The sequence below is a fragment of the Lipotes vexillifer genome, unplaced genomic scaffold (genome assembly GCF_000442215.2).
Source record: "Lipotes vexillifer unplaced genomic scaffold, Lipotes_vexillifer_v1.1 scaffold232, whole genome shotgun sequence".
Lineage (NCBI taxonomy): Eukaryota > Metazoa > Chordata > Mammalia > Artiodactyla > Lipotidae > Lipotes > Lipotes vexillifer.
Window position 1 is genome coordinate 2,971,546 of NW_006793997.1, and position 19,911 is coordinate 2,991,456.

The 19,911-nt window shown below is 49.1% G+C and overlaps 2 protein-coding genes across 2 annotated transcripts in view; one reads left to right on the forward strand and one right to left on the reverse strand.

Annotated features, from left to right (window-relative positions):
- ABCC6 (ATP binding cassette subfamily C member 6) overlaps positions 1–3,450 on the forward strand; it is a 60,472-nt gene extending 57,022 nt beyond the window's left edge. The window contains exons 28-31 of the mRNA XM_007466938.1: positions 151–309; positions 403–569; positions 2,415–2,609; positions 2,925–3,450. Of these exons, the coding sequence (XP_007467000.1) occupies positions 151–309; positions 403–569; positions 2,415–2,609; positions 2,925–3,033 (630 nt within the window). The 3' untranslated portion in view covers positions 3,034–3,450. The remainder of the gene's footprint in view (positions 1–150; positions 310–402; positions 570–2,414; positions 2,610–2,924) is intronic.
- Positions 3,451–12,523: 9,073 nt separating this feature from the next.
- The window catches only part of ABCC1 (ATP binding cassette subfamily C member 1 (ABCC1 blood group)), a 94,542-nt gene continuing 87,154 nt past the window's right edge, over positions 12,524–19,911 (reverse strand). Inside the window, exons 26-31 of the mRNA XM_007466968.1 lie at positions 19,731–19,832; positions 17,307–17,453; positions 15,404–15,562; positions 14,493–14,659; positions 13,212–13,406; positions 12,524–12,632 (exon numbers count right to left, since the gene is read on the reverse strand). Coding sequence (XP_007467030.1) covers positions 12,524–12,632; positions 13,212–13,406; positions 14,493–14,659; positions 15,404–15,562; positions 17,307–17,453; positions 19,731–19,832 — 879 coding nt within the window. The remainder of the gene's footprint in view (positions 12,633–13,211; positions 13,407–14,492; positions 14,660–15,403; positions 15,563–17,306; positions 17,454–19,730; positions 19,833–19,911) is intronic.

Below are 19,911 nucleotides of genomic sequence, written 5' to 3' on the forward strand. Positions count from 1 at the left end.
GGATGCTCACAGGATGATGGATAGATGGATGGGTCTTGGGTGCAGGGGAAACATCTAGCAAAGACATGCTCAGGAACCCTGTGGGCTATGGCCTGCCTTCTTCTGGCCAGGCCTGGTCAGAATGGGCCTTACTCCCCCAACCCCCGGCAGGTGGGCATCGTTGGCAGGACAGGGGCAGGAAAGTCCTCCCTGGCCGGAGGCCTGCTGCGGCTCCTAGAGGCGGCTGAGGGCGGGATCTGGATTGACGGGGTCCCCATCGCCCAAGTGGGGCTGCACACACTTCGGTCCAGGATCACCATCATCCCCCAGGTGAGGCCTGGGGAGGGGCGGGCAGAGGTGGGGGGAGGGGAGAGGTGGGAGGCATGGCTGGCCCAGCTCTGACCCACTGTCCCTCCCGGCCAGGACCCCATCCTGTTCCCCGGCTCTCTGCGAATGAACCTCGACATGCTACATGAGCACTCAGACGAAGCCATCTGGGCGGCCCTGGAGACGGTGCAGCTCAGAGCCACGGTGGCCAGCCTGCCGGGCCAGCTGCACTACGAGTGTGCCGACCAAGGCGACAACCTGAGGTAGGGTCGCCGCACCCCAGCCAGACCCTGTGAGGTGCTGGGGGAGAGGCAGGTGTGGCCAAGGTCCCCTCAGGGTAATACGCCCTGGAAGTCACCTCCCCACATAGGATGATCAACCCCATTCTATTCCTAATCACAGTACAAATCCCATCCCTCATCAGCCATTCCAAACTCCAACACAATCTCTGAATATCAAGGGATATTTTTTCTTTTTCCTAAATTTGTTTCTAAGTTTATTTGGTGGCAAAACTCAACCTCTACTGACACGAGGCTACTTCTGGTCTGTATTTATCTCACTCAGCATTTATTTTGCTGCAAAAATACTGTGATATTGGGTGCTAACCCCACGCTCACTGGGGTTGTCAAGTAACATAGGGTGTATGCCTTTAAAAGCTTTAAGAAATTGTAGTAAAATACACATATCATCTTAACCATTTTTTAGTGTTCAATTCCATAGTGTTAAGTACATTCACATCATTGTGCAATAAACCTCCAGAACTTTTTCATTTTGTGAAACCGAAACTCTGTAGCCATTAAACAACGATTCTCTATTCTTCCCTCCCACCAGCCCCCATTTCACTTTGTTTCTCTAGGTACTTCATTTAGGTGGAATATTATAGTATTTGTCTTTTTGTGACTGGCTTATCTCACACAGCATAATATCCTCCATGTTCATCCATGATGTAACATGTGCCCGAATTTCCTCCATTTTTAAGGCTGAATAATATTCCATTGTATGGATAGACCACATTTTTCTTATCCGTTCATCCATTGATGGATGCTTGGGTTGTTTCTACCTTTTGGCTATTGTGAATAGTGCTGCTGTGAACACAGATGTACAGGTGTGTGCCTTTTTAAAAGTCAAGACATTCTGGATTCTAAAACCCACCTGACCCAGAAGATGTTAGGGTAAGGGACTGGGGGTGGTAATGGCACTAGAAGGGCAGCAGGGCTTGGTAGCCAGGAGCATAGATATAGTTGTAGGATCTTGGGCAGGTTACTTACTCTTCAGTGCCTCAGTTTCCTTATCTGTAAAGAAGGAATAATAGTTAGAACCTGCCTATCTGTGCAAGAATTAAATGAGTACTATGTGTAAAGTTGTTGAAACAGTGCCTGGCATGTAAGAAATATTCATTTCAATATTCATTTTAATCCTCAAAGCTGCACTTGCACTAATCCCATTTCACAGAGTTGGAATCTGAGGCTTGAGAGTTGCCAACTCACCTACCCCATAAGTGGTGAGTCTGGAGCAAAGCCCAGGCACCTGACACCCACATGGCCGTAGTAGGTCCTGGTTCCCTAAAGGGTTTACTCTGAGGAAGCTGAACATGGCAGGAAACAGCCCCAAACACCCTTGAGTCTCCAGGCTCTGGGGGCTCACTGACTGTGTGACCTTGACTCTCAACTTCCTCATCTGTAACTGGAGTAAAAGAAGGGTTTACTCTGTGACATGCATGGCTTTTATATGATTTGTCTTATCCTCACAACCCAGTGAGGAAGGGCTCCTTGACACAATACCTACCTTTGTGATCTTTATGAGTTAATATACATAAGCATATAGGATGCGTCTGGCACATAGTGAAGACCATAGAATAGAAACAGAGATAGCCATTGCACAGATGGGGAAACTGAGGCCCAGAGGGTTTCAATGACTTGCCTAATGTCACTCTGCTCAAAAATGGCAGGATGGGGATTCCTACCAGCTCTGTAGACTAGGGACCCACGTCTGGGGACACACAGGCACACATCCCCCACTCCCGCAGCGGCCATGAGGACACATTTGTGGGCACCCCCTGCAGGTCAGTCCTGATGTGCAAACATCTGGCCTGTCCCACTCATTCCCAGCCTAGGCCAGAAGCAGCTCCTGTGTCTGGCACGTGCCCTTCTCCGGAAAACCCAGATCCTCATCCTGGATGAGGCCACGGCTGCTGTGGACCCGGGGACGGAGCGCCAGATGCAGGCCGCCCTGGGGAGCTGGTTTGCGCAGTGCACGGTACTACTCATAGCCCACCGCCTGCGCTCCGTGCTGGACTGTGCCAGGTAAGCCCCCACACCCCACCCCACGCAGCTGGCCCCCAGGGCACCCCTGCAGGCAGAGGAAGGCATCAGGCTTTAGAGCTGGAAGGGCACTGGAATAGATTATGAAGTGCCCGTTGTACAGGTGGCAAGACTGATGCCCACAGGGGAAGGATAAGCCCGAAGACACATGCCCAGCAGATGCTTCCAACTGGGCCGTCGGGGTCAGTAAGCCGCGTGGAAGGCCAGACTTGCTTAGAGCAGACACACTGGGCATTCAGAGCGGCCAAGACCCTGGGCTGGGGTCCAAAGAGCTGGCTGTGTCCCTGTCCCTTGCAGGGTGCTGGTCATGGACGAGGGGCAGGTGGCAGAGAGCGGCAGCCCGGCCCAGCTGCTGGCCCAGAGGGGCCTGTTTTACAGGCTGGCACAGGAATCAGGCCTGGTCTGAGCCCAGCCCCTGGATCCTCCTCCCGCCCCACCAACCCAGAGAGTCTGCCAGGCCCTGGAGACACAGTGACCCGGGGTCATCAGTGGCCCCGTGGAATTGAGTCTAGACCCCTCTCTGCTCTCTGGGAGGAGAAAATGCCCGATAACCCCAGACCCAAGAGGACACAGCAACCCACAGGTCGGCCTGATCAGGGCTCATCCAGCCCCATCTACCCTGGAGCCAAAGTCGACAGCAGCTCTCTGACCTGGCTGCCCACTGGACTCACCTGGGGACCCCAAAAAACTGCCTGTGCCCAGGCTCCACCATAGACCAATGAAATGAGAATCCCTGGGGCTGGGGTTGGAACAATGGTGTGTGTACCTTTTACAGAGTAACCTTTTATTTTGAGGTGATTGTAGATTGACAAGCAGTAAAAAATAATCCAGAAAACTACTTGTGTACCCTTTACTACTCTTCCCCAATAAGAACATCTTTTTTATTTTTGAAGTATAGTTGATTGACAATGTGATAATTACTGCTGTACAGCAAAGTGATTCAGTCATACATATATATATATATACATATATATATATACATTCTTTTTAAAAATATTCTTTTCCACTATGGTTTATCATAGGATATGGAATATAGTTCCCTGTGCTCTACAGCAGGACCTTGTTGTTTATCCATTCCATATATAAAAGCTTACATCTGCTCACCCCAACCTCCCACTCCATCCCTCCCCCTTGGCAGAGTCTGTTCTCTATGTCCATGATTCTGTTTCATAGATGGGTTCATGTGTGTCATACTTTAGATTCCACATATAAGTGATACCATATGGTATTTGTCTTTCTCTTTCTGACTTACTTCACTTAGTATAATCTCTAGTTGCATCCATGTTGACGCAAATGGCATTATTTCATTCTTTGTTAACGGCTGAGTAATATTCCATTGTATATATGTACCACATCTTTTTTTATCCATTTATCTGTCGATGGACATTTAGGTTGTTTCCATGTCTTGGCTATTGTGAATAGTGCTGCTATGAACATAGGGGTACATGTATCTTTTTGAATTATAGTTTTGTCCAGATATATACTCAGGAGTGGGACTGCTGGATCATATGGTAATTTTATTTTTAGTTTTCTGAGGAAACTCCATACTGTTTTCCACAGTGGCTGCACCAACTTACATTCCCACCAACAGTGTAGGAAGGTTCCCTTTTCTCCACATCCTCTCCAGCATTTGTTATTTGTAGACTTTTTAACGATGGCCATTCTGACTGGTGTGAGGTGGTGCCGCATTTTGATTTGCATTTCTCTAATATTCAGCAATGTTGAGCATCTTTTCGTGTGCCTATTGGCCATTTGTATTTCTTCTCTGGAGAAATGTCTATTTAGGTCTTCTGCCCATTTTTGGATTGGGTTGTTTTGGGGTTTTATGTTGTTGAGTTGTATGAGTTGTTTGTGTATTTTGGAAATTAAGCCCTTGTTGGCTGCAGCATTTGCAAATGCTTTCTTCATTCTGCAGGTTGTCTTCTCATTTTGCTTATGGTTTCCTTTGCTGTGCAAAAGCTTGTAAATTGATTAGGTCCCATTTGTTCATTTTTGTTTTCATTTCTATTGCCTTGGGAGACTGACCTAAGAAAACATAGGTACGATTTATGTCAGAGAATGTTTCGCCTATGTTTTCTTCTAGAAGTTTTATGGTGTCATGTCTTACGTTTAAGTCTTTAAGCCATTTTATTTTTGTACGTGGTGAGAGGATGTGTTCTAACTTCATCGATTTACATGCAGCTATCCAACTTTCCCAATACCACTTGCTGAAGACACTTTTTCCTATTGTATACTCTTACCTCCTTTGTTGAAGATTAATTGGCTGTAGGTGTGTGGGTTTATTTCTGGGCTCTCTATTCTGTTCCATTGATCCATATGTCTGTTTTTGTGCCAGTACCATATTATTTTGATTACTGTAGCCTTGTAGTATTGTCTGATGTCTGGGACAATTATGCCTTCTGTTTTTTTCTTTTTCTTCGGGGTTGCTTTGGCAATTCTGGGTCTTTTATGGTTTCATATGAATTTGAGGATTATTTTTTTCTAGTTCTGTGAAAAATGTCATGGGTAATTTGATAGGGATCACATTAAAGCTACAGATTGCTTTGGGTGGTATGGCCATTTGAACAATATTAATTCTTCCAATCCAAGAGCATGGGATATCTTTCCATTCCCTTGAATCATCTTTAATTTCCTTTTTTTTTTTTTTTTTTTTTTTTGCGGTACGCGGGCCTCTCACTGCTGTGTGGCCTCTCCCGCTGCGGAGCACAGGCTCCGGACGCGCAGGCTCAGTGGCCATGGCTCACGGGCCCAGCCACTCCGCGGCATGTGGGATCTTCCCGGACCGGGGCACGAACCTACGTCCCCTGCATCGGCAGGCGGACTCTCAACCACTGCGCCACCAGGGAAGCCCTCCTTTAATGTTTTATAATTCTCAGCATGTAAGTCTTTCACCTCCTCGGTGAGGTTTATTTCTAAGTATTTTACTTTTGGGGTTGTGATTTTAAAAGTTTTTTTTTTTTTTTTTTTTACATTCCCTTTCTAATATTTCATTGTTGGTGTAAAGAAATGCAACTGATTTCTGTATGTGAATCTTGTATCCTACTACCTTGCTGAATTTATCAACTCTAGCAGTTTTGTGTGCAGTCTTTAGGGTTTTCTATATACCATATCATCTGCATATAATGAGTTTTACCTCTTCCCTTCCAATGTAGGTACCTTTTTATTTCTTTTTCTTGTCTGATTGCCGTGGATAGGACTTCCAATACTATGCTGAATAGAAGAGGTGGGAGCGGGCATCCTTGTCTTGTTCCAGATTTTAGCAGGAAGGCTTTCAGCTTTTCATCATGAGTATTATATTGGCTGTGGGTTTGTCATAAATGGCTTTTATTATCTTGAGACATGTTCCCTCTATATGCACTTTGGTAAGAGTTTTTCTCATGAATGGATGTTGAATTTTGTCAAATGCTTTTTCTGCATCTATTGAGATGATCGTGTGGTTTTTGTCTTTTCTTTTGTTTACATGGCCTATCACATTGATTTACGTATGTTGAACCATCCTTGTGAACTTGGGTGAATCCCACTTTGTCGAATCCCACTTGGTCGAATCCCACTTGGTTGTGATGTATGATCTTTTTTATGTGTTGCTGGATTTGGTTTGCTAATGTTTTGTTGAGAATGTTTGCATCTATATGCATCAAAGACATTGGCCTGTAATCTTCCTTTTTGGTGGTCTTTTTGTCTGGTTTTGGTATCAGGGTGATGGTGGCTTCACTGAATGTCTTTGGGAGTGTTCCCTCTTCAATTTTTTGCAAGAGTTTGATAGGATGGGTGTGAGTCTTTTGTATGTTTGGTAGAATTCACCTGAGAAACCAACAGTAACGTCTTAAAAGACGACAGCTCAGTATCACAATCAGGAAATTGACACTGGTACAATCCACCGGTCCTGTTCAGATTCCCCAGTTTTACCCGTACTCACTGGGTGTGTGTGTGTTTACTTCTATGTAATTGCATCATATGTACAGGTTCCTGCATCCACCACCACAGTCGGGATGCTGACTGCTTCCATCTCCACGTGGACCCCTCAAATTGCTATTTTGTAACCACACCCACCTCCCCCTGCCCTCACAACGACTGGTGTGGTCTCCAGCCCAAATGATTCCAACGTGCAGCCAGGACTAAGAACTGCTACGTCACCCTCATGCATGATCTCCAGGGAGCATCATGTCCGAACAGATGCACAAGCCACAGCCCACACCAGGGAAGGGCCTCTCCGGGCACAAGCCCTCGCCCAGCACACAGTTCATTTCCAAAAGGGAGATGAGAAGAGCCAGGTCTCCTGGGCCCTACCGGGAGAATTTGCTCAGGATTTGGTGCATTTCATCCATTTGTTTATTCAGGACTAAATCTGCCCCAGCAGCTGTTGGAACACCTAGGGCGTTTCTGGTCACACTTCCACCCGCCAGGCGCCGTGGGGGAGACGCTGTTGGAAGGCCGAGGTCAGGGGTGGGTCAAGGTCCAGCGCTTGCTTCCGTGAAGGTCAGTACGCAGTGCACAAGGCTCGGGCCGTTTGTGACAGCGATCAGCGTTCTAATAAAAATGGCTTCAGGCACCAGGAAAGAGGTGAGAGCCTGAAGTAAAGCCTGAGGTCACAGGGACACAGCTGTAAAGGGCAGCGTGAGAAATGAGACAAATCCCCGGATCATAACCATGGCTGCCCAGGCGTCTGCACTGACCCGCGGCACTGCAGCTGGGAGAGAGCAAGTTAATACTCAGAGAGGGTCGGAGCCGAGCAGGAGTGCTCAATAATCGTTTGCTATTGTTCTCGATACTGTTGTGTTTACGGGCCTCTGAGGGGCAGCAGAGGAGGGTAGATACAACAGGATTTTTTTTTAACCTCTTCACTATTGATATGCGGGGTGGGTAATTCCATGTGGAGGCATCCTGCACACTGTCAGATGTTCAGCAGCGTCCCTGGCCTCCACCCACTCGAAGCCAGGAGCACCTTCTCCTCTAGTTGTGACAAAAATGTCTCCAGACACTGCCAGTTGAGTCATGGGTCTCCGCCATCGATAATGCACCGATACCTGGGCAACGGCTGTGTTGCTGTGTCAGGAGAGGCCCGTAGACACACACCTACTTGCCCGGACACAGGGCCTGCCCTGTCCCAGACAGCTCATGGGGACATTTTTTTTTTTTTTCTATATTCCTTTGAATAGTTTAAGGCTTGAGTTGTATCTTTGTTCTGTATACACTTTTTCATTGTGCCTATTGACCTCCTAACCTCATGGGGACTTTCTGATTGTCCATCCTGACTTAGGGTTTTCGGCCCAGAGGAATCTAAATCCAGGTCCAGTCATGGCTGCCTCCCCTTTTCAAGATGTGACCATAGTTCATTTTGATACCTTCAAAATGGGGTAGGGGGTCTGCATCCCTTGCCCGCCCCCTGTCATGCCAACAAAATGCCATCATTACTAGTGATTTTGCTCCATCTTGCAGATGAGAAAACTGAGGCTCGGTGAGCAGACGTGACCTGGCAAGGCCACCTGGCTAGTAAGTGGCAGAGTGGGGATCTCCCCTTGGGCCTAACACCAAAGTCCAAGTCATCTTGTGTGGGTGTCTGTCCTACTGCAAGGCGCAGGAAGGGACCAGACACAGTGCTTCTCATGTCTCCTCCTGGAGCCGAGCCAGCTTATGCCCTGGCAGAGCGACTGCAGGCAAAGGTGGCAGCTGTGTGCTTGGCATGGTCACGTGGTGTTGTTCCAGGGCCACAAGAGCCTCCTTCATGAAGGGAGGTGTTTTGCCAGGAAGCAGAGTGTTGGCCACGGAACCAGCGCCCGCAAGAGCCCACTAACAAGGCTGCTGTTGGGCCCACCCCATGGCTCCTTGGACACCAGCCCGTGGGCCACCCGGGCCATTAATCCCCTGGCTGTGGCTCCTGCCAGCAGGGCCTGGCTGGCGGGTGAGCACAGCTAAGAGGCAGGAAAGCTATGTACAGACCTTCCTTGGTCAGTGCCTCTCTCGGTAAGTCCTTAAACCTCACCCGACTCCCACTGGTCACAGCAAACACACAGCCCTGCTCTAAATGCCTGTCACCCAGTTAATCCTCACAATCGGAGGGTGACTACCTTCCGGTAGTCACCCCACACCTTACTAGGATGCTGTGCTGAGGAAGGTACTATCATTAGGCCCCTTTTACAGGTGACAAAACTGAGACAGAGTGTAAGCAAGTAGGAATCTGAACCCAGGAAGGCTGGTGCCAGAGCCGCCCACGTCCTAACCACTGTACCACACTGCCTCTTGCACATTCCTTTAGCTCTAGCACATCGCTCATGGATAAGAGCTGAATTCCACTCTAGAATCCCACCAGAAGGGAAGGAAAGGGCTCCTTTCCTTCTTGAACTGAGACGAGAGATCTGTGCATTTGTATTGGCTGTGCTTTCCCTCGCACCCAGTGTGGTACATAGCACGTAGGAGGGGTCAATAGATACTGACCGTATGATTGGATGGATGGATGGAGGGAATGAATAGGTGGATGGATGAACAGACAAATGAATGCGTGGATGGCATCAACACGTATGAAGGCATCCTAAGGGCGAGGCATGACTGTCTTCATCCTCACAGCCACCTGGCCAGGTGGCTACAAAGATCCCAGTTGTACCAGCAAGGAAGCTGCAACTCCGGAAGGGCAAGTTCTAGGGCCCCAGTGACTTCTCTCTGGGTCCCGGCCCGGCACAGGGACAGCACAGTCCCTGATTGGAGAATGCAGTCACTAAGCACGTGCCATATGCCCTGCTCTAGAGATGAGCCTTCAGCAAGAAATAAAGAGATTACAGCCCTGCTTGCACAGAGCTGCCCCCGTCAAACAGGGAAAGGAGCAGGTGACGCAGACATCTGGGAAGAGAGAGAGGACCCTGAGGTTGGAAGAAGACCAGCGAGCTGAGCAGGCAAGCATGGCTGGGGATGCTCTCTGGCCCGGGGCTCCCTGCTCACGAGGAGAGCTGTGCAAAGCGCTGAGCCCAGGGCCTGGCACGCAGCAGATGCACAACAAAGCCTGCTTCTCCCCTTCTCCTTCCTCGGCGCTGGGGCATGCACCTGGAAGAGCAGGTGTGCAGGCCCCCTCCCACCCCCCTCCACGCCCTGGCTCACCCTCTTCAGGGTTAATGCTGCACCCGCCCCTCTTCCCGGCGTGGAAGGCACACGCCGATTGCACACTCGTTTAGCATCTGACCCAGGATTTTAATACTCAGGGCCAGGCCCTGAGACAGAAACACGCCCACATCTAAAATCGACTCCCCACAAGGCACATCCAAGTGCTTCTCATTCTAAGGGTGACAACCTCGCAGCTGCTTTTCATTGAGCACCTTCACCTCCCAGCTCCTCAGACAAGGCAGCCTGGAGGCAGGGGGCGGGTAGGGGACACACAGCCAGCGCTGGCCGCTCCACCTGCTTGTGTCCTTGGAGCATGGTTCTGGGGTGTGTGCTCCCCAAATCCTGGCATTCCTCACTGTCCAGACTCACCAATATGAACTCAGATCCCAACACCCCGGTCTTCCTCCCCCACTATCCAAAACTCAGAAATGACATCAGTTACCCCAGGAAGGGGCTTCCTTCCTTATGCGTCCCTGCATTTCCTGCCTCCTTTGTGGCCTGGTGGGGCCATGTGACTAATTCTGGCCAACAGGCTGTGAGTGGAACTGACATGTGTCACTTCTGGTTTGAGACACTTAACAGTGGGTGTGAGTCATCCACAACTTCCCTTCCCCAGCTGTGGTGACCCAGAAGCCAGCCCCTGAGAGGCGATGTCATAAAACCAGAACAGTCTGGATCTGTCAGTCATTGTACCAAAGGAGAGGCGCCTGATTCTCATCAAGAAATATATGAGAAATACACCCTTGTATTCATGTCCCAAGAGTTTATGGCTAATTTGTTACTGCAGCATAGCCTAGCCTGGCCTAACACCACAAAGGGATTTCCAAGGGTAATTCTTGCCATGTGTGATGTTTGCCTTGTGTCTTAGAACCCAACCTGGGCCATGCACGTAACATACACATCAGTGCTCATCTTCACAACAAGCTCAGGAGGCAGGGGTCAGCCCATTTTACAGACGAGGCAACTGAGGCACGAAGACTAAGTGACCTGCCTAGGGTCATACAGCCTGCAGATGACAAGGGCAGGACCCTGTCCACCGTGCTACGCCGATTCCCCACCAAACCCCACCTGATTCTTAATCTCTAGGTTCCCAATTCCAAGAGCTCCCGCTAGAAACAACATGCTCGCCAAGGAGAAAGAACAGCAGCAGATGAAAGGGTGCCCCATCCCGACTCCTGGAGAGACGGCAAGAACCTTTGCTAGAAAGAAAATGGAACAGTCGTTTAGAAAGAAATAAAATATTTTTTTTAACTGCAAATTATTTGCAAATGTTCACGTTTCCAGTGTAAGTCATTACAAAAAGATCCCCAAGAAACACTTGGTTTATCTAATGTGAAATAATGGTTTAACTTACAAAAAATAAATATGTATTTCCACCTAAAAGAAGAAAGATGCTTCTCTGGCTTGAAGTCAGCAACGTAATTCACATAGCGAGCATGAATCCTGGGGCAGCCATGACCTCTCTTTGCTTTTGGGGTCTCACTTTGGTCTCCAATCAAGGGACCTAACGTGCTTTGAAGAAAGGACCCCACTTGCCCGTTTCCTTCCAGGAACACAGGGACCAACCACCAGATGCTGAGCCAACCTGGCCATTCCCGGGGATACCGCTCCTCGACCCAGTACTTCCTCCCAAGAAATTAAAGTCTCGAGACTGTTTTTCTCCCTCGAGCAGTACTTAAAAAAAAAAAAAGAAAAAAGAAAAAAGAAATTCACTGACACTCATGAATGGGTTCTTTTCCTGTCCCAGAAGAGACTCAGTAACCATAAGTCAAGTTCTCCACCCCACCGCCCCTGACAGCCAACCAGAGGCCGCGGGTGAGAAACTGAAATCTAAGAACAAGAAGGAGACTCAACGGGGCTCTTTTCAGTACCAACTGCTCACACTTGGAGGCACCAGCGCTCTTGGCTTTGAATGCTGAATAACCATGAGCAGGTCTTCTCTTTCGGGCACCTGGAGGCATAAACCCATTCTAGCTACAGGTAGAAAGAGGGAGGAAGGAAGGCAAGGCAAAGACGGGAGTGGGTGACGAGGTGAGCAGTCAAGCGGGGAAGTCGGCGTTGAGAGAGCTTTCCCGGCCTGGAGCTCCAGGGCCAGGTCACCCGGAGGCCAGCGCAGTCCCGTCAACGAGAAGCGCTGGGAGACATGCGGCCTCTGGCCCATGAAGCAAGTCCCGGTGGAGGCAGCGCTGTGACACTGGTTCCCACGTCTGAGCACCCAGAAGACCAGATGGCTGGTGAGAAGCGCGTCCATGGCCCTCAGGACACTGCCCGAGAGAGAAAATGACCTTCACCAGGCCCCTCACCTCCAAACTGCAGCCTTGGGAAAACAAGCATCTGGGTAGAGCCAGGCAAGGACAGAGAGGTGCCGGGGACCAGGGAGTTTCTCGAAAGCTTGGAACCCGCAGACTTCGGCTGGAGAGATCTGAGGCAGTTGGCTGGATTTGGTCACTAGCATGTTTTTTATGCAACTGATTTCTCTGGAAGTCTGGCGGCCCAAACCTCCCCACAGAGCACGGAGAGCACATGTGCCCTCCCAGGGGCGTGAGAACGTGTGCGTCTGTGGGGGTAACAGAGGCAAGGATGTGCGTGTTTTGGGGGCACTGCATCCCTGTGTCTCTCCTGTTTCTTCACGGCCAACTCCAGGCAGGGGGCCAGAAGGTGGCTGCTTTCTGTGTGTTTTGGTTTTGGGTTGTTCTTTTTTTTTTGGTTTCAGTCTACGCGAGGCTTGGGTTCCCAAGGATGCTGACTCATCCCTGGCTGCTGGCATGTCGGCCCTGCAGTTCTGAGCAGCGGCACCGGCTCTGGGCTCACACCAAGCCAGCGTCTCTGGCCATGCTGTAGAAGAGACCTCTCTGCTGCAGGAGGCCGGAGGGGGGACCACACTCCCGGATCTCCCCTTTGTCCAGGACAATCACCCTGCAAGGAGGGGACGCAGACATGAGGGGTGGGGAAGGGGTTGGCACCTTGTGCCCCAAGAGCCCACCTGGGCAAGTCCCTGCTTTGGGTCAGGCCCCTAACACCCTATGCCAGGACTGTTACAGTAGCCTTCCACCTGGCTGCCCATCCTCAACCCCAGTTCTAGTCAATGTCAATGTCCTGTGATGCTACCCCCAGTACTCTCTATCACCTTTTATATTTCCTTCCCAGCACAATTCCCTTTTATTTGTTGCTGTGTTTATTGTCTGTCTCTGCAACCAGCCCCCAACTAATCTGTAAGGTCCCTTAGACAGGCTCCCTGTCTGACAGCTCCCTGCTCAGTCCCCAGTGCCTGGAACGGAGCCAGGAATGTGGCAGGCACTCCACACATGTGTTGACTGAATAAATGACTGAGTGATGTCAAAAAATGCCTGGTACTAACCAGGACAAAGAGAGGTTCCACCAGCTCGGGCTGTCACTAGGCATAACGACAGTGTTGAATGAATGAATTAATGAATGAACGAACGGGTGACTGGGGTGGACCATAAGGTCCAGAGGCCTTCTGTGCCAGGGCATCACCTTGTGTAGTCCATGACGGTGTTGAGCCGGTGAGCAATGGTGAGGACGGTACAGTCGTCAAACTGCGTCCGGATGGTGGACTGAATGAGGTCGTCCGTTTCCAGGTCCACAGCCGCCGTGGCCTCATCCAACACAAGGATCTTCGTCTTCCTCAGCAGGGCCCGGGCCAGGCAGACAAGCTGGCGCTGCCCGACGCTTGACCGGGAGAGAAGGACCAGGAAACAGTGTCAAAACCACCCTGACCCTGAGCCTAGGCCTGAACTGACAGAAGGGAGAAGAGACACTGGGTGCTGCTTAGACCAGGAGAGCACTTCCACTCCCCACATCTGTGCCCATGGCAGACATCACTAATCTATCAGAACGGTCTTCCCGTTGAGCTAGAAGCAGGCTCAGAATCATTCTCAACACAGGGCTCAGAGATGATATCCAAAATAACAGGTAGCAAAAATGATCCCATATCCATGCCTTCTGTGGGGCCCCTCACTGCGGACTTTGGACTCAGTCACGTGCCTGGCTTTGGCCAATGGGATGCTGGCAAACATAAGGCCAGCAGAGGCTTGAAATGGGAATGCACACCAGGCTCTGCTCACTCTTGCACCTCTGCCATCACCATGACAATATGCCTGGGCTGGTCTGCTGGAGGATGAGGGACACACGGGGCAGAATCTAACTGCCCCCAGTAGAGGCCGAATAGATCTGCCTAGAGTCAGTGGCCACCACCCACGTGCGTGAGCCAAGACTAGCAGAGCTGCCTGGCTGACCGCCCCAGTGTGTGAGCTGTGTGAACACACCTGAGGTTTGGTGCTTGGTTGTCATGGTGATGGATAAGTGTAAGAGGCACAGGATCCCTGCTGCGCCAGGCATTAAGACTTCAGTTGCTGGATCATGGGTGGATCCTGGGGAGCCTGGGAGACGGACCACGGCAGCTGGGGCAGTGGGTGGGGACAAGGAGGGCTCAGAGCAGTGCTATTTACTGACTGGAAGAGAAGCCTTTCCAAAGTTTAACAACTGATAGCCACTCCCCATTGAATGGACGTGGTGTAAGCAAGGAAGCATTTTGGCCATCCTGGTTACACCTCATGGTAAAATGAGCCTAGATTGAAACCCAGTTTAGATACTGAAACTGAGGCCCCAAGAGGTTAAGAGACAAACAGCTCACGTGGCAGAGCTGGGACTCAAACCCAGGTCTGAACCAGATGGAAATGGACAAAACCTACAAACGCCCTGACGGAGGGAGAGCTGAAGCCGAGGAGACCCAGCTGGGGCCTCACCCCCGCCTACCTGAGGTTCTCCCCGCCTTCTGCGCACTCGTGGTTCAGCTTATGGGGAAGGGCCGACACGAAGCCCTTCAGGTGGGCCAGCTCCAGAGACGTCCAGACCTCTTCATCCGAATACTGGCTGAATGGGTCCAGGTTCATGCGGAGGGAGCCCGAAAACAAAACGGGGTCCTGTTCGGAGGGAAGATGGCAGATGACGTGTGAGGCTCACGTCACGGTGGACACGGGTGGGGCAAAGAGGCACAATGTAGAAAGTTCTTGCCAGAATTGTTCAAAATGGGGTTTCACAGTCCCTCGGAATCACCACTTCCGAAGATGTCAATAACGGGGGAAAATAGCCTGGAAGACTCTGGGTTAAGTGAAATAAAATAGATTTCCTTCTTGCAAGATTTCCCAGAGCATTCAATATGCAAATGTGTTGGGAACTTTCGGGAAGGGAGATGCAGCATGGCCAATTCCTAACTGCAAGGTACTTGGATTCCTCCCCATCCCACCTCCAAATAAGAACCTTAGGAGAAATATAAGGCAAAACAACACTAAAAGGCAACGTATTAAGGAATCACCACCTACTGGCATCAGTCTAGAAAATTCATCATTCTCGCCTAGCTCTTGGGAGGGTCAGAGATCCCTGTGCTGACCGACAGCCGGTAGAGAAGCCGGTATCTTAACTGGATCCTGTGAGATGCTCAGGAAGCTGCCTACTGGGTGGCAGGAGTGAAGGAATGAATGAAACCTGCTTAAGGCTCACTGTTATTTATGTGCTAAGAGGAGATTCCGTGAAGAAACACAGCATAATTTCAGTAAAAAAAAAAAAAAAAAATCATGAAAGTAACAAAGTAGGAATAAAGGTAGGTTTGTCCTGAAAATACACACATGTTGCTTTCAGCGTGACCCAGCCCAGCCCGTCGGCCCCACCTGGGGGATGATGGTGATCTTGAAGCGGAGGTCGTGCAGGCCGATCTTGGCAATGTTGACATCGTCAATGATGATCTCTCCCTCGGCAGACTCGTTGATACGAAACAAGCCCAGGGTCAGGGATGACTTCCCGGCTCCTGTCCGCCCCACGATGCCAACCTGTGGGACAGGAAGGGCCCAGGGTGAGGTGGGAATGCTGCTATCTGGGATTACCTCCTGCCCCATGGTGCCCTCATTTTAAGTACCAGCCCCAGAGCAATTCAGTCATCTGGTCAACCCACCTCCCACCGTAGCCCCCACCTCAGCAGCTTCCCAGAGACATTCCTTTAGGGGCTGTTTCGGCCAAAGGTCAAGAAGGACTCCCTTCTCTTTGCCAGCTCTTTTTAGAAATTAAAATTAGGTTTTTTTTTACATCTTTATTGGAGTATAATTGCTTTACAATGGTGTGTTAGTTTCTGCTTTATAACAAAGTGAATCAGTTATACATATACATATGTTCCCATATTTCTTCCCTTTGCGTCTCCCTCCCTCCCACCCTCCCTATCCTACCCCTCTAGGTGGTCACAAAGCACAGAGTTGATCTCCCTGTGCTATCTGTTTTACGTTTGGTAGTGTATATATGTCCATGCCACTCTCTCGCTTTGCCACAGCTTACCCTTCCCCCTCCCCATATCCTCAAGTCCACTCTCTAGTAGGTGTGTGTCTTTATTCCTGTCTTACCCCTAGGTTCTTCATAACATTTTTTTTCTTAAATTCCATATATATGTGTTAGCATACGGTATTTGTCTTTCTCTTTCTGACTTACTTCACTCTGTATGACAGACTCTAGGTCCATCCACCTCATTACAAATAGCTAATCAGCTCTTTTTAATAAATTAGTTATTTTCAACTCAAGATAATATTAAGTAACAATCAGATTGTTCTGGTGAAATATCTGAGCTGTTGAAATATCTCAAAGGTTCAAGCAGATCCCCCTGCATCCCAGCTGAGTAAGCAGAAAGAGGTTAGGGATACGACCTGGCCTCTACTTATCCTCTCTTGAGGGAACTGGGCTCCCCATTTAACGGCCAATGATTGATGTTCCAGTTAGAACTCTCCCTTCTCATCTGGGCTCCAAGGAGGCCAGCTCCTCCACCCTCTGACAGCAACTCACAGAGCAGAGTCTCATGATGTAACATAAGCCATAAAGCGTCAGTGAGAACACCGCCCACTCTGTTCCTCCCCTTGTTATAAGTTGGAGAAATTCTCTCATGGGAACGGTACATTCTGAGCCTTGAGGTAGGAAGTTTAACAAATTTGTATGTTCAGAGATGAAACACTGTCTTCTGGCAAACGGCCAGGAGGACCCTTGGTCTCAGGGCAAGGATGTCTTCCAGGAACAGCAATACGTTCCAAAATTCTGTCCATTTCACATGTCCCTTGAGCCATCCCTAGTAGTGACGATGACATCTTTCTGTTCTAGAGACTGCCAACTCGAATGCCTACGGGGCTGAGTGGGCACATGAATGGAGCAGGAAGGGACCAGTCAGTGAACTGGGAGCCTCATGTCTTGTCTAGAAGGGGCCAGGCAAGGAGGATGGGCCCAGTGTTGCCACATGTTCTGATCTTTCAAGAAAAGCAGGAAATGGATTTTTATATAAAACATTCCAGATTTTTCAACATTTGCAACTTAGATTTCTTTCAAAACATATCTGTGGGCTTCCTTTGGCTCTCGGGCTACCAGTCTGCAACCCTGCTGGGACACTCTCTGAGCAGCTTTTACTTCCGTAAGCCCCTCCCCAAAAGGCCACTCCACCCTGTGGTTTGGGACAGGGACAGACTGGGAAAATGACGAAGCTCATTTCATCTGCCTGGTGGCAACCTACGCCCGACCGTGAACTGGTGGGGGTCAAAGTGTACCCACCTTCTCCCCTCCATCGATGGTGACATTGATGTGCTTGAGAACCAGGTCCAGGTCCTCTCGGTAACGCAGGCCGTAGTCTCGGAACTCCACTCGGCCCACCTGGGGCCAGTTGCTGGGGGGTGCCATCTCCTGGATTCGCCAGGGAGCCTGCAATCACAGTGGGTGGTGGGGTGGGGTTCAGGAGTCTGAAGTCCATCTCATGTGCCCTAAGGCTCTGTGTGAGTGGCCTCCATGACCCCTCTGACCACACGGCCCTCTCTCTCACTCACTACGCTCCCCATACTGAATTCTGGACTGTTCCATGAACACCCACACCTGTTGCTTCAGGGCCTTTGCACTTGCGGCTTCTTTTGCCTGGAGTGCTCTTCCCCAAACTACCCTCTGGACCTGCTCACCTGCTGCAGATCTCAGGCCAATGAGACCACCCTCCTAGCCCTGGGCCCATCTCTCCCCTCCCCACCTCCATTTTCCTTCAGAGCACTTACCCACCTCCTAGCATTTTAAGTACATATTTGCTTGTTCTGTCACCCACGCCCACTGGAAATCCCCTCTATGAGGACAGGTGCTTTTATTCATTCACTGCTATATCCCAGGGCCCAGAGCACATAGCAGGCGTTCAATAAACACTCATGGACTGAATCAATGAATGAGCGGTCTTCTCTAGACAGACACAAGGGTAAAGGTGAGATACTCCAATGGCTTCTAAGGTCTGGAGGGTGCACAGTAAAAGCAGCAGCTAACACTTGAAGGTCACTCTATCACATTACCTCGTTTAATCCTCAGTACAATCCCACAAGTGGGTTCTTTCCTATCCCCAGTTTACACATGAGGAAACTGAAACACAGAGAGAGAAAGCAACTTGCCTGGGGTCACACAGCCCCTATTTCTGAAAAGCTGCTTTGTTCAGTTCAGCATTTCCTGAGGTCTACCCCTGGATGTGCTCTGGGCCAGGCTCAGGGCTATCTTCAGGGAAGGAGAGGAATGGTGAGGGCAATAAAAGAGAAAGTCCATCCTTTCTCGCCCATAAACTTCTTACGTTAATTTTTTTTTTACACTCTTTATATAAATAAGGGGACATGCTATAAGAACACAGAGGGGACTGGAGAGAAGTGGGTGGAGCTTTCTACCTATAAATAAATATCATACATAATATAAATAAACATATAAGTAAGTACATATATTTTAATAGTGGTAGGGCTCTGGTGATCTTTCTCTTTTTCAAATATGCTCTTATTCTAAAGGTATAAAAATAAAATAATTAAAAGTAGTAAAATAAGTAAAATATTTTTAAAGTAAATTAAATTGAATTTCACACTTTAAACGGGTGAACTGAGTGGCATAAGAATTACATCTCGAAAGCTTTTATAAAAATAAATTAAAAATAAATAAATAGATAAATTCAGTGTAGGTGGGAAACTCCTGGTGTAATGTGCTCTTATTTCCACAGGGGGCGCTCACACCATTCTCACAGATGCTCTGATGACGTGGGCCCTGGTTCACCGAGTCAGAGCATTAAAGGACCTGGTGTAGTTCACCTCTGTAAATCCTCAAGACAGAGTCTAACCAGGGCCCCTTTGGTCTCATTCCCAAGGGGCATTTTCTTGGAATAAAGTGCGGCATAAAGGCACACACCCAAATCCTGGGTCTGCCATTTACCGGCCATGTGATCTTAGGCAAGCAACTTAACCTCTCTCTGTCCATTTCCTCACCTGCAAAATGGGGATAACAGTAGAATGTGAGTTATAAGGCTGTGTAAAGAATAAATGAGTTATTCTATGTAAAATGTTAAGTACAGGTCCTGACACCCCACAAGAGCACAATCTGTGTGTCCCTATTACTATTATTATTGGTAGTAGTGGGGATGGTGGTATCTCCAAGCATCACTGCTATTACCATTATTAACACTACTACTGCTATTCGGAGGTGGTGTGTGGGCAGGATAAGGCAGTTATTAGCGGAAACATGGCACCACAGCCTGGAGACTTGGGTCCTACTCCCAGCTGTCCCACGGACCATGCATGACCTCGGACCAGCCATCGTCCCTCCCTACCTGCCTTTTTATTCCACCTATAAAATGAGGACTTGGGTTAAATAAATGCAGGGTTTCCCAAACTTTGGTCAATTCCTTACCAATAACATGATTTTTGCAATATCCATGTGCTGATTCTCTTGTTCCTGACTTTTAATATTTTTAAACGACTCATTTGTATTTAATGTTTAAACTTATTTAAAGAGAAAATTAGTATGATTCACTTTCCAGAATGTAAGTCCCCCCCCCCCGCAAAATACATAACAAATAACAGATTATTTTTGTCAGATAGAGGTTGCCTATTGAAGGCCCATGTGGTAGGGCTCAAAGGATTCTTTTGGGTAAAGCCACACTGAAGATCATGGCCAAGACATCAGGCCGGGGGCTTGCTTTACCTCCTTCTCAGTCTCTGAATACTCCTTGAGTCTCTCCACGGCCACAATGTTGGTCTCCATCTCGGACGACATCCGAACAAGCCAGTTCAAGTATGTGGTGACCTGTGAGTGGAAGAGTCACATGGAGCTTCTAGAGTGAGCGAGAGTTGCTTTATTTCCATGAAGTCATTATTCATTATGA